Source organism: Esox lucius, chromosome 6 (assembly GCF_011004845.1).
Source record: "Esox lucius isolate fEsoLuc1 chromosome 6, fEsoLuc1.pri, whole genome shotgun sequence".
Taxonomy (NCBI): Eukaryota; Metazoa; Chordata; class Actinopteri; order Esociformes; family Esocidae; genus Esox; species Esox lucius.
In genome coordinates this window covers 9715890-9733788 of record NC_047574.1, presented here as the reverse complement: position 1 = coordinate 9733788, position 17899 = coordinate 9715890, and the positions used below count along the sequence as shown (strand labels likewise).

General features: G+C 38.9%; 1 protein-coding gene across 1 annotated transcript; it reads right to left on the bottom strand.

Moving 5' to 3' along the window:
- Positions 1 to 1404: 1404 nt before the first annotated feature.
- On the bottom strand, positions 1405 to 13322 carry hcrtr2 (hypocretin (orexin) receptor 2). Its single transcript, XM_010888969.3, has 7 exons — positions 12983 to 13322; positions 12180 to 12358; positions 8528 to 8771; positions 6081 to 6196; positions 3304 to 3512; positions 3041 to 3162; positions 1405 to 2157 (listed from the first exon to the last, which is right to left on the bottom strand). The coding sequence occupies exons 1-7, from the start codon at positions 13191 to 13193 to the stop codon at positions 1985 to 1987; spliced, it is 1254 nt and encodes a 417-aa protein (XP_010887271.1). The 5' UTR covers positions 13194 to 13322; the 3' UTR covers positions 1405 to 1984.
- Positions 13323 to 17899: the final 4577 nt, after the last annotated feature.

Genomic DNA, 17899 nt, shown 5'->3' with positions numbered 1-17899 from the left:
CTATCCCTTTCCTTTCGGTTAGGACCTCTTCAAGTGGACAGCTCCAGTCTTTGCAGCTGTGATTACCCCGTGTGTGTACCAATTGCTATGACGTCTGTTGAATGGTAACCTGAGTCTAGGCGAGGTGCTTGGAATACATTTTAGGTAATGGCTAATTACACAGATTAGGGAACGTGTGTTTCAGATGCAGCTGATCGCACAGATCCTGCTTCAAGCTCATAAATAAAATGGCTCATGAAGTTATGCCATGCAACTCACAATTTACCACAGGGGTCTTTTTTCAACCTAAACTGATAGCAAAGTGATAATGTCTGTCAAACAATAACTCTTCTTTCTTTAATGTATCTTTTTTGGCACAAAAATTCCCCAAAATGTGAGAATATTTGTAATTGTATGTGTTTAGATTGTATGTGTTTACAATATTTATTTTTTTCAGATGTGCACCGAATAAATGTAACTCAATGTGGTGATATTTTGAAATGTGGCCAATGGATGATGTGTTCAGATTTAAGATAAATAAGGATTGCCCTCAAATCATATGCATTGTTATTTAAAAACACAGAAATTACACTACACAGAAAATGACTGGAGAGAGTTTTCTCACTAAACAAAAATAGGTTTTCATCATTCATTCTTAAAGTTGAATTCTTTCTAAAAGTTGCTGCATACATTTTTTGGAAGAAAAATGCCTATGCAATTTTAATAGGGAGAATATTTTTGAATAGTTTACTCTGGTTTATTGACCGCACTTACAGTGGAACTGCGTGATGGCCTAGGACAACCTCTAACTTATTCCACGTGACCCCAACATACTCTTTAAGGGCTAGATAGCCAATCCTGCAGCAAAGTTACCACCTGATAACACAATGCTATCCAGAGGAGAACACTGACGCCATCCATAGGCACATGTGATACATAAGGTAGGATTGATCTTCCACATGCATTTAGCAATTGTTACAGCATTAGCTGGTTTTACTGAAACCACATTTACAGTGGATATAAAAAGTCTACACACCCCTGTTAAAATGCCAGGTTCTTGTGTCGTAAAAGAATGAGACAAAGATAAATCAAGTCAGAACTTTGTCCACCTTTAATGTGACCTATAACGTGAACAATTCAACTGAAATCTTTGAGGGGGAAAAATAAAAAATAAAAACTCACAATAACATTGCATAATAAGAAATACCAGTAAGACATCACCATCATAAGTAGCTTTCAAAAAACAAAGCATTGTGAAATTTTCAAGGTTGACCTAAAGGTTTGTGAACACAATCACAGTTGAAAGTTTTGCAGTGTTATTTTATGTTCTGAAATCAATGCTGTTCTCAGAAAATAAAACGTGTATAGAAAATGAGAAAAAAAGTTAAAAAGTGTGAGGCTGTTAAAACCATCTACAGAGGCTTTCATAACAATATTTATTTATGGAGATACATAATTATAGATTACATACATTTAATGGCATAGGTATTAATCATAGAAAATGAATTATATATTTATGCAAGCGAGATTTTCATAATGCATAAGTAAACATCACCACAAATAGACATGTATTAGACAGTTTTTTATATAGTCTTTTGATTTAGGTAACTTTGATAGTAAACATTCATAGTTTATCTTTGTGCTTTTTAAATATTCTGTTTGTTATGTTGAGGAGTACAACAACTTGGATGTTTCTTCGCACCTCCGCTTGGAAGAGAATCAAAGAGGATCTATTATGAGGGTTGTCCATTTGTAACAGACATGACTGTTGGCTTTTTTGTCCGAGAGCAGCAGGTGAGAGTTTTTTTTTTTCACACGTAGAGGTAAATATTTAGGGCTTGCATTCCATTTTCATTTCAGAATATGTGGTCTCATTCAAAATGTCTTGAGGTTACGACATGATTATGTTTTAAAATAGTGATTTTTGTACATGCTGCATCATGGTGACAGTGATTGGCAATGTGAACTGGATGGCATGGTGAGATCATGAAGCTCCAGGATAGGGTTAATAAACCGCATGTTCAGATATCCGGGAGATATTGTCCATGACGTTGACTTGAGTGGACAAAGATTTACGGCTCTCAGTGTTTTTTCTTGTCTGTTTTCCCTCTGTTTGCTTATGACTCCGGCCAAAACAGCAGCTTGCAAAGGCTGCTTTGAATTCTGCTCGAAACTTTCCTGTAGAAAAAAGCTATTCTTTGTTAAACAAACAAACTATTTAAACCAAAGAAATTGTGCATAAGGTACAGTCAACATGTATGGTTGTCCATTGTCTGCATTAATTACATTGATGGAACAATTTGGCAATTTTTACTTCAAGTAATCATCAAAACCAAGCAGGAATGTGAAATCACAGCCTTCAAATGTGTATTGTAGAACAAAAGCTTTGCATGGTTATTATTTTACTGATTTTACCCTCAGTGATGCTTTCCATCCAGGGTCACTGGGGCCTGACCCTGTGTTCATCTTATCATGGTTTGTGTGTGTTGTGGTTGTTTATTGTTAGTTGTGTTATTATTCGTGAGCAAGTGCCAAATTACCAACCCTAACTTGGACACATCTTCCAACAGGGATGCAATAAAGATCTTCGTACTGTCTTCCAGATGCAAAGTATCATGAGCATAATAACATACTTCCTGGTTTAAAAAATAATATTTGATAATTATTTGCTAGTTTTTTTCTAGGGCAATTTTAAAAGAAAAGAGCCACAGAAAACGTGATGAGAAGTTGTGAAGACAAGCTGTGGAACTTCTGGCCATGAAATAACTTCACATTCAATCACATTTGAATTGAAAGAATTGATTGGAGAAAAAACAGCAATTGAAATCTAACAGTCCATAATGGCACTTCAGCTAATGAATTCATTCAGCTGTTTCTTTCAATTCTGCTACTTCAGTATTATATTTTTTGGTATTAAAATATTTTGAGCAAGTCATGCTGGCACATCAGAGCCCACTTTTAAAGCTACTCTCTTTCACATTCTCTGTGAGATGCCGTACTGTCCAGCAGATGGGGCAATAAAATCATGAAATATTTAAGTTGAGACAATTCACAAACTCACCACTTAAGAAGTTATAGATGATTGGATTTGCAGCACTGTTTGCATATACCAACCAATGAGAGAATGTGAACCAGGCGTACACAGTTTCTCTGCTGTACGTGTTCTTAAATGTCCCAAACACTCTGCAATGACAAAGTAACGTCAGGGTGAGACCTGATCAGTAATTACACCAAGCTATTAAATGAAGTGTGCGGACAGTCTAACTGGACCTATTGGACCTATCAAACCTATTATTTGCAATGGCTACACAAAGAGGCTGTTACCTTTTCATGATGTTGAGGACACTGATGGGCAGGTAGCAGAGAGCAAAGACAAAGAGCACCACTATCAGCATACGAGCCGTCTTCCGACGGGCTCGGATCTGTTTGATCTCAGCGGACACTACGTTCCTCCCGACCATGACCGCATCCCTGGGCCCGGGATGGTAAACGGCACACTGCTTCCTCTGAAGCGCAGTTGACGTCCCAGGAATCTGTTCACGGGGCATACGACCCACAATCCATCACACTGTGATCTTTAATAGGCACGCAAGCAGTTTAGTGGCTATGTAACCGCAAATAAACGCAGGTTTTGTACAACCCTGTGTCCAAAAACAGTTGGGACACTGCGTAAAATGCTAATAAAAACTGAATGCAATGATGTGCAAATCGTTTCTCCCTGAATCTATTTGAAAAAAGTACAAAGACAACATATCAATTGTTGAAACTGAGAAATGTTATGGTTTTTGGGAAAATACATTATGTTTTTTTATTTGATGCCAGAAACAAGTTACTGTAATGTTATGCTATGTCTAATAAAAGGTACAATTGCTAGACCCCATTTTGATCTAATTCCATTAATTGTTTTTATGCATATTCCTAAGATAGGTCAGCTCAGTGAGAATCTGGATGGGACTATTAAACATTAGATTACTCAGGAATTTGTGTGCGTCAGGGTATTTCAATAAAGATAATTGGACAGATTTTTCAAATCTACTGAATACGGTGGCTTTCATTGTGAAAGAACCTATACATATGCATGGCTGTCCTCTGGTCCTAATTATTACACAGGGACTCAAAATATCCTCTGTTGTTTAACATCAGAAGTTCCGCCTTCCAGGTACTATAAAAAAATGCTTGGCATGAGATAGTTGTCAAACACAAAGCAATGACAGTTGTTGTCTTGTTTGTCCAAGGTTGAAAAGGTTGTGCTTGTATAAGTGCCATTTAGCATACATATTGATTCATGCATACTCAAACTTCTGTCACACCTTAATACAGTAGAAGTCCTCCGTGAATCCTCCATCGATCAGCTGTGGCGGTAGAAATATTATTCTATTTCAGCACTGTGACTGTTGATGAGCTTCATATTCTTTAATGTTTTCTGGTGGATGATTCTTTGAAAATGTCTGAATTCTTAAAGCAACCTTTCATCTCTCCACTATCTCACTGTCCTAGGAATGGGTGGCTGTCTCTTGAGTTGCTGGTTATAGGCAGGTATGAGAAACAGGGTTAAGGTTTGGGTTTTGGTTAGAAATAAAACCACTTGTGATATATGGCAGTGACCATGGTAAAACCACTACTCGCACCCTCAACAGGAAGTTCCTATTTGGAGCAGTGGGTAGAGGGCCAAACTGCGGAGAAAGACGTGGATATGAAACACAGCCTGCAAGGTCCTATTTCTTTCTGGATTATCAAGCTAACGTTACTTCACCTAGTGTACTGTATATTACAAATTCATCTGTCAAAGATTTTTGGAAAATAGTTTATGTATTCCAATGAGACCAGGTTGGATACATTTTGGTTTTATAAATATTTTGGTAGAGTAGACGCTTTCAAAGAGTCACATGGGACTAGAGAACTTGATTCTATTGGCGACAAAGCCAGTCTGATCCAAATGGACTAGTTAGCCCACCAAGGAGCTGAGTTTGATAGCCATTGTCTTTGCCTATAAAGTATATGTATTGAGTAGAGAAACTGATATATGTTGCCATTCGTCTTCATGATCTTTGCTTTCTTTAAGAATTACTGCTTCATCCAGAGTAGGTAGGAGTACTCCATTATTATTGGCCTGACCAAACATTTTTTACAGATAAGAGAGCACCACTGAACTCGTTATAATACTCTCAAGAGAATCCAGATGTCTAGCCAATTTTCATGGTTTGTTTGGAATCTTATTATTTCATGGAGGGGAAATTACACTTAATTCTGCATCTTTAACTGATTAGCTTCTGCTTAGGTTATGTCTAGAATGTGTCATTATTTGTACTAGAGAGATGAGAGAATTTTCAAAGTTACAGACTTTGCTTTAATGTCTGTCCAGTAGCAATTCTTGGTAATTTGTTCTCAATCGGAAATTGATGAATTTGCATAAATAATCTGATAATATTCAAATGTTCAAATGTAAGTATTTCATTTAGTTTTTCTGTAGTTTGATAAAAGCATTTTCCCTATCCATTAAGTGAGTTTGTGTGGGATTATTCATGTTTGGTCCATAGATATGTAGAAGAGTAATAGAGTTTGAATGGATCATATTTTCTACAATATGGTAGAAACCATCTCTGTCAGAAAGAATGCTTTACTGTCAGGCAGGAATATACTCCCATATAAGAACCACAGATAGATTTTTCAACTGGTTGGCTCAGGGATTTAACCTAGTAACCATTTTGGTTACTGGCCCTACCACAAGGCTTACCTGCCACCTCACCAAACTTATATACGCTGAAACTAGAGACACCAAACCAGCTTTAATATGTCTAGGCTACCCTATTCTCAACAAAAATAAGTTGAGAATCCTGGCAGAAACTAAAATAATTGTTTAGGTGTTAAGAACATGATATTAAATAAAATTGTGAGATCTCACATTAATATCATAGTCTCGTTCGGGAAAATGTGTAAATATTACCTGTGTGTAAATATGTGTAAATGTGTAAATATGGCAACTACCAATATCTTTATATCTTACCCTATTCAGTGACTTCAGGCTAGATAAAGGAACAGCCAGATTGGTAAAAGAGTGCAAGTGTCTGTTTTTGTTCACAAACATGAATTTATATACATACCTGTTGACACCACAGCTTATGACATATTTGGGTGTATGCCAGAACCATTAGAAAGAGTGGAGCAAAGTACGTGGCAAAGAAGAAACAGATGTGATACACCTTGGGATAGACGTCCGCTGTTGAGAGAAGGAAACATAACAAATAAGACAAAAGAACCTCTAATAGGAATTGTGAGTGTAATTGGTAAATGATCATACTTTCAAATATGTCTGCACGTATGCAGTACATGAACTAAGCATGAGGTAATGACCACTGTACAATAATCCAAAATGAGGGGCACAGAAGAAATGTAATGCAAAGAGGCAAAATTGTACAAAAGCCCTCATGAAATTGTGCTGAAAGAAAGTTCAGTAATACAGAAAGGTTCACCTAAACGAAAATACAAAGAATACACTTTACATTGTTGGAAATGTAAGCACTGACAGATCTGAACTGCAAAGGAGGCATGACTGATTTACAAATCACCCATTTTCCTTTGCACCTTGGACATCCATTTGTACATTCATGCGTGCCTCTGACATTTGCACAGGTTTCCCAAAGCTAAGGGGAAGAAAATGATAAAGGGCTAATGGAGCAGGGTCTAATTGTGTTCTACAGGAGCCACAATGAACAAAATGCATTGCTGTTGGCTTCTGAGTGAAGTGTAAACTAATAACACGATTTTAGATTCCTGTTAAAAATAATAGGAGATTTGTTTGTTCAAATGTCATGCTCTTAAGCTATTGAGTCATTGATTGCATCAATAAAGTCATGATTGTGTCCCAAAGTGGATGGGTTATTGATCTCCTCCCCACTCTCTGGAAATCACTCTCTGAATTTCATATGCAACGTGTGACAAAGGAAAGCAAATTTCTGTATGCTGCACACTCTGCGACTGGCACGCCATGTATGACTTTACATTTGTGTGTAAAGCAACCTGGCAGCATAAATATCAAATATTTTTCATACTTGAACTAATTGTTCAACTGTTTCTCTAGATCTACGCAAGCAACTCTCTCACTCAGAACAGAGTCAAGTAAGGGCTTTATTTCTCTCCCCCCACTAAAGCGATTTGGACCTTGTGAAATAACGATCAATGTGAAACACATGTTCTGTCACAGTGAAAACACAAAACTGGGGAACCCCAATCGATTGTGGTACATGCCATATACATTGTTTGTGCTAAAATTTAGTCATAGGTTTTAAAGTTTACCTTTAAAAGTGGGAGCTCACCACGGCAATTTTAGACCACATGACGTTTTACCTCTGATTGCGTACACAACTCACGCTGTGCTAACCCTGTGTTTTGTTGACCCCCACAGCTAGCGCTTAGCATGTAGCAACTGGCCCTGCTCAATCGCTAAACACTTAACGCAACCTCTGAGCCAATCAGAAAAGGTGTGAAGAAAGCACTAGAAAAAGTCAGCCAGAGAGTCAATGAATTAGGGGTCTTTGTTTTACTTGCGCTTTCACAATACTTATCTTCTATGTAGCGTTTGCTGCTTAAAAAGGCCAGTGTGAATGCAATGATCATTACCTTTCTAATGCTCATTGCTCTAGGGTCTGAGAACAAACCAAGTGCCTATTATATGCACAATACGTCCCTTCCATAGATGTCTTGGGGGCTCACTGCACAAGCCAACAAGCCAGGCTTTGGTGGATATGTAAGAAAAGGCAATCATCAAAACCTGGGACTGATATTTATCACATAAACATGTGTATGGTATGGACCACAATCAACTGGGGTTCCCCATTGTGACAGAACCTGTGTTGTTTCAGAATTCTATCACATCACTTAAGTGGGGATAGAGCTATGTAACTCTCTTGTTTTATATAATGAATACAGTGATGTCTTTTACAACTCATTAGATTTATTTGAAGGTACCAGTCCACGTAGAAAAGAAATCATGCACTGGGAGGCTGGAATAGGACATTTAATCATGTAGAAATAACTTGCAAGTGGTCAATGTTGAAAAAAGGTTATTTACTGACATGCTTGACAATAAAAGATGCTATGGAGCTAAAACATATGCTTTCTGTTTGCAGTGTTTCGCACCTTGCACTTACTGTTTGTATTAGCTGTTGGGCATGTCACTAAACACAAACACTATTATGTCTCTCTGCTTCCTGAATGTTCTTTCTGACTAGTTTGAGTGGGTGCCTTTTTAAATTCTACTTATTTCCTCTATATTCTAGCTATCCTCCTATACAGATGCTTCGACTAGAGAATAAGCAGAAAAACACTTATGTTATTATATTATAACCACATCTTATTTTTATATAAGGTTAACAAGAACATGGGTATGTCACTGTCCAGAAAACTCATTTTGATAGAGGCCTCACACAGGCTTACCCTGCAGTAAGCCTGTGGTAGTCCGCTCATCTGCGGTTTGCCAGGACTGGGATCACAGTGCCTCTGATAGATTCCTCGGCTTTCAGAGGAGAGACTCCGCGGGTTTTGTGCCTACCTCCCCAGTGCTCGTCGCACACGGTGAACAGGCTGGTTTTGTTGGCGAGCTCTGGGAGTAGGCTGCTGCACTCCATCACAACAGCCTGAGGGATCATGATGACACAGGACACCACCCAGACGACGATGACACTGTTACGAGCGCGCCTGTCTGTGCTTTTGAACATCAGTGGGTGGCAGATTGCATACCAGCGGTCTAGCGCGATGCAGCTCAGAGTCAGGACCGACACAGATACGGAGATTGTCTGGGAGATTGGACAATAAATAACGCACAGTTGATTAGTGATGAAGAGAAGCGGTAATGGACTTAATAGACACCGGCTGAGAGAACATGAGACATTTCCCTGTGATTTTCTTTAGAGTTATATATACTCCGTTAATTGACCAGCTGAAGTTGCTAAATACATTTCTATACCCAGACAGGTGTCTGAGAGTGCATTCCTCCAGCTGTGTAATTGCTGCTTCAGAGGATGCAGTGAATTCTTGAAATGGCCATGGTGTGACTGTATCTAAATATGCTATATGCTATATGTCTTGGCTGTGAAGTCTGGAATCTTGAATTGACCATCTGTTTTCACCTGTTTTCCTTTTTGAAATGGTAGTGCAAAGCTGTGGTATTGCAGTAACACCCCCTGGTACATATTTACTGCTTCCCACCAGAAGAAGGGGTTCTATCCCAGCATTCTCCATTCATACCGTTCTCCCACCTTCCTGTCTCTCCCTCTGCTTTCTACTAATGCAGTGAAAATACACCCAAAAATACCCTCCAAAGAAAAATTTGAAAAGCCTATTCTCCTAAATCTTTAATTTGTAATGTAATAAGACTTATTAGACTATACGAGTAGAAAACACTATTTGTAAAACAGAGAACAAACACAGAACCTGATTAGCAAATGTTTGGTCTGGAGAAGAAGGATTTGGAGGAAAGTTGGATTTGCGGCCGATTACTGTAAGTGTTAATTTGGAAGGGGCTTATTAACTTATGTGCTTTTCTGTCTCTCTGCATGATCTATAACTGTGTGTAATACAAGTGGACCTTGTATTTGAGCTCTCCTACTCTGCTCATATGACTGTATGTGCTACATTTTAAGTGTAAAAATGTCAACAATATGACCTCTCTATTAAAGAATTATAAAGGGGACCTTGTGTCTGTTATAGATACTAGTGGGTAAAGGTGGTACTGTAGGCTATGATGTGAATGCAATGATCATCATATAATGTGTTCCATCTAAGAAGAATGACCAGTGACCTACACACAAATGTATTATTACTTTAAAATATTCTGTCCCTGTATGTTGTTTGCCACAAGTAGTACCTTTAGACCTAGAAACATACTTTTTGTATTCTAATTCCTAACCTTTCACTGAAGGCAAAATCTGGATATGTGTTAGTCCACTGTTTTCAAGATAATTTTCTCCTCTGGTGCGAGATTTTATCTGAACAGAGTACTGCAGTGTTACTAGGAACAGTTGATCTGTTTGACAATAATTCTGTGAAACTGAAAACAAGCATTTCATTTTCTTGTTTAATGTGGCACATCTATGTTAATTTAACCTATTCTTCATATAACAAGAATGAATAAATCATGGTGTGGCAGGAGTATTTTTTTATTATTTTACTTTTGTTTATATAATACAATGATCTGTAATCAAGAGGGGTAATAAAAAAACTCTTAACTGTCTACAAATTTGAAACTACATTCTGATTACCCTATAATAAATTGCAGTTTATTCTAATAATGGCAAAACGTTTCTAATTGTATTAACTCTCATTTAATATTTTTTCTTACAACTATCCGACATAGCTAATGCCCTGAAACCTAATCAGAATTTGTTTGGGGACTATGTTTATAGCTATGTTAAAGTTCCAAATGTTAACTTAGTAGAAATCATAAATTGAGGACCACTAAGTGCAAAGGCTTCAGATGATTGACAGGTTGGGCATTGCTCCAGTTAATGTGTTCAGGTCAGAGCCTGTTTAACATCCCTGGTATTACACGGGGAATCAGTGGTAGAGACACCTACACATGAAAAGTTCACAAGGCCACAATTTGGTATGAGATACTGGCGTGGCAATCAAAAGGTTACTTTAAAACATGTAATTGCAAAGCACTAATTATATAGTGGAACAACTGAATGTGTGAGAAAACCCAAACTGCATGTGAAAAGACATTTAGCAAGGAAATGTGTAATTACATGCCTTGTGGCAATAATCCAACCATATTCTTAACAATGATATTATCATGTGGTGACCTAGCAGTACCCATGCAACTTCGATATTGCTACTACAGTACAAACACTCAGAGCAAATTAATATAAAGTGCTGCCATTAAGTAGGGTCCTTGAATATAGTGAAACACATTTTTATTTGACCATGTCCAATTGGAAATTTTGTTTAAGTAGCCTCAATTTCAATTACATACAATTATTTAGTAACTAATCACAAATATGATTTTGTAGTTGAGGAAACATATGAGACAAGTTGAGAAAACACATGATTTTAAAAGTTTGGCCCAAAATTTCAGTTTAAATTCAATTAATACTTGAAGTGAATGTGTTGATTAAACCAGAAATAACCGTAGAATTAGTTACTATATAGTAATTAGTTGAAAAACCTTCTACTCTGCAGTAGGCAACCATGAGTGAACAATGCGCACTGTGTGGAATAGGCAATACATCTTTACTGAATTAGGCAAAATCAGGCACCAACAATATAATTATCATTGCCACCTCCATGTAAATTCCAAGAGAAAAGCATAAACAATTGGAAAATGCAGCTAATCACTGTTATAGTTCCTTTTTTCACATGATTGAAGTTGTCTAGCAAGCTATTTATGTGGGCCAAACAACACACCATTTAAACAGCTCTGCCTCCTGTGTGCTTCATTGCTTAAATACTTAGAGAATAGAAATAGAATGTAATAGGCATAAAATATCTTTGGCATTTAAAAAACATGTATATCATAGTGGTTGTGTGTTTCACTCATATTCATAATTTATGTTGCAAAACAATACTAGTTTCAGGGTGATTCCTACTAAATCAGCAGATGTGTTTCTTAGTAGCTGTGGCTGTCAGCTTGGCTGAGAGCCAATGACTGAATGACAAGCTGTAGCACAACGGAGATTACGCTGTCCGTCACTCCCCATAATTACAAAATTCCCATTGTTAGGATACAGTGAGCGTGAGTTGGATATTAGGGGTGTTTGAAAGTACACAAACTTTGTGAGCTTCAAAAAATGTATAAATCTTTAAACTGTTAGAAACAACAGAAATGCTATCTGTTTTGATACCACTGGTCCTAGGCCAATCATGGTATCGTGGATTTTAGCCATTAGCAAGACATATTTGTTCAATAATCTGCTTGACTCTGTCTGAAATGTGCCTGTGCCAGTATATTTGAGAATGAAAATATGTTGTAATTTTTTTTTATTCTATTAACACTACAACCCTTTTTCTTCCTAATTTCTTAAAAACAATTGTAAAGTAAAATCTGACAAACTAAGAAACTGTAAAATATTAAAATATAAAAACCTCAAAAGATTCTAAAGATATTTTTTTACATTAGTGAATCACTTTCTGTGCATGTACAGGGTTCTCAAAAATATATTTTGAGTACCTTGTTTCAAAAAAATAACCTTGCAATATCCTCTTACCTGTAAGTAAGGAAGTATTTTACAAAGAGTGTCTCCAAAGAACCATGTCTCTGTAATGTCTACTACAAGACTTGCTGGGAGGCAGGTTACAGTGACCAGGACATCAGCAAAGGAGAGATTCACAATGAAGTAATTGGTCACCGTGCGCATATGGTGGTTTTTCCACACTGCAAAACAAACTGATCACAAGACGCACCGAATGATGCTGCGGTTACAGGAGCAGATGGAGACATCAATAGCATTCAAATCCACTAACGAGAACAAATATTTGTGAAGACTATGAGTGAAATAAAAAATACATATAATTAATATTTGGTTTCAACTTTTTGGTTTCACATCCAAACCATTTGTATGAGATGCAAAACAAAACATTGCACACACTACCTGAAAAACAGCTTGCATCACTGCGTTAAATGAATTGAATCATCACAATAAGCTGCGCATTATAGCAGAATAGTTAGAAATACTGAACTGGTTAATCATCTGCCAAGGCTTCCCAGCTGAAGCCGAATGCTGAGCCTCTGGTATAGCAGATAAATGTATTACGATTGGAAAATAAACAAGTCTTATTTAGAAAAATTTATGATTTAGGTATGTCTTACTGTAGATATGTATGTGCTTACTATGTGCTACTGTTATGTTTCCCTGCATACACATTACTAAATTACTAATGAACATGCCTACAATATGCCTACAATGAACTCAACAATGTGTCTTACTTTGCATACTTGATCTGATAAGAAGCATTTTAAAATTAGCATGATACTGTAGAAATGTAGCATGTGACTGCACCAAAAACTTACCTAGTGTGTTTCCAATGAGAGAAACACAAAAAACAAGTATGTATCCTGCAATAAGAACCCATTCATATTTTTTAGGGTGCAAATATTCCCTCCAGATGTACTTCAGAAGTTCATCATCCTCATCGATGCTGGAGTACGGGTGTAATTCTGAGGTGGCTGGATCCTGCGGAGAGCATTCTCCACAATCAAAATTCGCTGAGATTCCAGACATCCTTCAACAGATCAAAGTGAATGAGTTATGTGGGTGTCCATTCAGCGCGCCTGGAACGAACGCCACACCACATTGGTTTAAAGTCTGTTAATAAAATGGTTAGGCACCAGCTCTGAACTGCATCTTCAATGTGACTGATAACGCAGCTCTCCAAGGCAGGGCGCACTGCAAGGAACCAATTAAAATAATTCATACCATCCGCGCCATGTCAAAAGGAACCGCCAGGTTTTTAAAAACACAATCTCAAAAGGGTCCCCAAAGGGTTATCTGCCTGTCCCATTGGGATAATTCTTTTGGTGTTTCTTCTAAGGGAGATTTTGATTCCTTCAATGGAAAGTGTTCTACATACAACCAAAAAATGATTATTTCTGACATATTTGTTATCCATCATGAATGCTACTGTTTGAAGGCCCCCACATAAATCCCATTGGAAGCACATTTCAGCACAGACGCCAAAGGACAATGAGCTGTGGAGTGATTCAGTTTTGGATCAATTGCCGGCACACCCTGCATCTCTCCAAATAAGAGGGTCTTGATATGTGTTCCATACAGTAGCCTACTTGGTGTATTAAGAGCACAATGTTAGCAGATGGTTTAACTAACGGACCAAACTCTGTTAGTTAAAACGGACTGGCAAACTCCGATTTTGATCAATATAAATTGTGGGTTGACATTAAAGGACTGTGACATATATATATATATATATATATATATATATATATGGCTGCAAGTGGATGTGGTGAAGAAGACGGCAAGGTAAAAGCATCAACCTTTCTGAACGTCATAGGTGAGGATGCGCTGGATATATATAACAGTTTCCAACTTGCCGAAGATACAACCCTGGGTACACTAATGGAAAGGTTTGAAGAATACTTTGTGCCAAGAAAGAACATAACGTTTGAGAGATATACGTTTTTCTCATGTGATCAAAAACAAGGAGAGTGTTTTGATCAGTATTTAGCTGAGCTGCACACGCTGAGTAAGACGTGTGAATTTGGAAATTTGAGAGACACGCTAATCAGAGATAAAATCGTCTGTGGTATACCTGATAATAGACTCCGAGAAAGACTACTGCGGGAGCAAGACCTGTCATTAAACAAAACTGTGAACAGAGCAGCAGAAACCACAAATGCTCAAGCCCAGGAGTTGCGCAAGGAAGAGACAGCAGTACATGCTATAAAGACAAGAGAACAGCACTTTAAACACCCAAATAAATACAAGTCACAAAGAGAGACTAAAACAGACTTTAAATGTGGGAAATGTGGAGGAAGCCACAAATCAAGGTTGTGTCCAGGAAAAATAACCACTACTCAAAAAGCTGCAAAGCGGAGGCCTTTAAGGAGAAGAAGGTGCATGTAGTTAAAGAGGAACCCGAGGAGTTCTTTGTGGATACTGTGCATATAAACGAAGACAAAAAGGAAGAAGAATGTATAGTACCGGTGACTGTTAACAGGACTATCATCCCATTCAAACTAGACACGGGATCCTCAGCAAACCTCATATCTGTGGATGAGTATAAGAAACACACAGTGAAGAGCAAAATACAAGTTGACAAGAATGTGACTCCAGTAGTTCATCCATGCAGAAAAATACTGTTCAAGCTGAGGGGAAAACGCACAGAGGAGTTAAATAGAATGGAGAAATTAGGAGGGATAAAGAAAATCGATGAAGCTACAGCATGGGTCAGCTCGCTGGCCGCTGTGGAAAAAGCCCAACAGAATGCTGAGAACCTGTTTGGTTCCAAGGGACCTAAACAAAGCAGTCAAGCGCAAACACTTTAAGATGCCGACAAGCGAAGAGATCATGGCACAGTTTGCTGGAGCCAAGTGGTTTAGTAAACTGGACGCGTCGTCAGGGTTCTGGCAAATGAAACTAGATTGGGAGAGCCCAAAGCTATGTACTTTCAACACGCCGGAGGGAAGGTACAGGTTTTTACGTCTACCATACGGGATCCTGTCAGCGCCAGAGGTCTACCACAAGAAAATACACATGACCTTTGAACGCATACCAGGAGTCAAAACCATGATGGATAACATCATTGTATGGGGGTCCAGTCACGAAGAACATGATGAGCGACTGAGACAGGTGCTCAACCTGACAGGGCAAGTAAACTTTAGGTTGAACAAAGACAAGTGCCTGTTTGGATGTAGTCTCTGAGGCAAGGATTGGTCCAGACCCAAGGGAAACGTCAGTCTTCGAGAACATGGAACGTCCCAAAAATAAGGAGGATGTAAGAAAGTTTTTAGGTATGGTCACTTATCTTGCAAAGTTCATACCTCAGCTGTCTACAAAGTCAGCGCCACTCAGATGTCTCCTAGAAGAAAAAAACTGTCACATGAGCAGGAAGACTGTTAAAATCTTAAGAGAGTACTCACTAATGAGCCTGTGCTTAAGTACTATGACCCAGAAAAAAAGCACACATATATCAGCTGACGCGTCACAGTATGGACTAGGGGCAGTATGGACTGGGGGCAGTATGGACTGGGGGCAGTATGGACTGGGGGCAGTATGGACTGGAGGCAGTATGGACTAGAGGCAGTATGGACTAGAGGCAGTATGGACTGGGGGCAGTATGGACTGGAGGCAGTATGGACTAGAGGCAGTATGGACTAGAGGCAGTATGGACTAGGGGCAGCATTGCTACAGCTGCATGACAAAGACTGGCAACCTGTTGCCTATGCGTCCAGAGCCTTGACATCAGCGGAGACAAGATACGCTCAAATCGAGAAAGAGCTATTAGCCAGCACCTACGGATGTATATGGTCACACTTTTCAAGTGGAAACGGACCATAAGCCCCTGGTGGCAATCATGTCAAAGCCGCTCAACGACCTTCCTGTGAGGCTACAACGCATGATGATAAGGCTGCAAAAATAGGACGTGAATATGACCTACACACCAGGCAAGTACATGTTCAGTGCAGACACGCCTTCGCCTGCATTTGACAAATATGAAACGACACATGCACAAATTCAGGCTTATGTGGACCTGATAGTGTCATCCCTTCCAGTTTCTGGAGAGAGAACAGGGCAGATCAGGAAAGAGACAGAGGCTGATCCGACCATGAGAACACAAAGAGGATGGCCTGAACAAAGACAAACATATCCAGCTGCAATACAGGACTACTGGACGTGTAGAGCAGAACTCACTGTTGTGGATGGCATCATATTCAAAGGGAACAGGTTCGTCATTCCACCTGCAACGCGATAGGAAATATTGCAAAAGATACATGAAGGACATTTGGGAGAAGAAAATGGCAAACGGAGGGCACGCAAAGTCATGTATTGGCCAAGAAGAAACACAGATACTAGCCGTACTACAGCTTCTTGTGAAATATGTCTCACATACAGCCCTAAACAGCAGGCAGAGCCGCAGATGCCACACCCGGTGCCCAAGTACCCAGACTACAAGGAAAAAATCATATAGTGATTACGGACTACTACTCCAACTATCCAGAAGTAGCAACATTACAGTCCACATCCAGCTGAGCCGTCGTAGCTTTTCTGAAGACTGTTTTCGCGAGACACGGAGTCCCAAATGAACTGTTTTCGGACAATGGACCACAGTTTTCAAGCTGTGAGTTTGAGGCATTCACTAAAGGGTGGGGTTTTCTCCACAACACATCAAGCCCTGCTGAAGGCAGAAAAAAATAATGTGGTTACGGCAGTATAATTAATGTTTTGTTTTGAAGATTTTATATTGAGAAAACAAAGTTTGATGCTAATGGTTAAGCTAAAGAAGAAATTTAACAAATGGGGTTCATTTGTTGTTTTGTGTTAATGCAGTAACAGATTTTTGATGAATTTGTTTAGAAAGAAAATGCTTTACTTTTAAAGGAAGGGGGATGTGTTGACAAAGGTTTATAGTACTACATTACCCAGAAGCCTGAGCATGGGAGGAGCACAGGGAGGAAAGGGGGTGTTGGGCGACGAGCGGGCAGCCGAAATGTGTTGACCAGGCTGGTAAAGTAATAAAGGGTTCTCATAATTAAGCATGCTGCCGCACTCAGTTGGTCATACATTAGGAACAAACATAAGTGCTTTCTCTGAATTTTCTGTGGTTTCTTTTGAGTCAATCTGGTGAGAAAAATAAGCATTGAGAAGGCACCCTGAGTGGCACAGTTGTCACTGGCCTGCAGTACCACTGTATCTCTCTGGCCATGTGTCTAAATTCTGGCCACGGCATACCAACTGAGTCCAGGGGTCCAGGAGAGACCAATGCAAACTGTCATAGCTCCACCAGGGATGGGTGAATGCCGGACCAAACTGCTTTCTCCCGTCAAACACTTGTCTCGTTGTGCTCGTTTCCCCGGGTGCCTATTAGATCACTTGACAGCCATGGAATGCGTTCACATCCGTCTGTGTTTTCTGGCAAAACTTTCCTGGGTTATGTGAGCAGTGTGATTAGAAGCAGAGCGACTTCTCGGGTGGACACATTTCTGATCTTTGACTCTTCTGCACCTACTGTGGACAAGTTGATACAAAGACACGTGGCTGTGGGTAAGAGGATGTGCTAAATTACAAAAAAAACCTTAATGTAAATCTTAAACCTACAAATTGAAGATTTACTTTGATCCGTTGGTCTGTAAACAATTCTGGGAGAGTTTCCCCACTGTACTCATTTAATGCACCTACACATTTGCCTGTCCTTTGGATGCCTGTCCCATTATACCTTTCCTATTGTAGAATTTTTTTATTACTTTTTTATT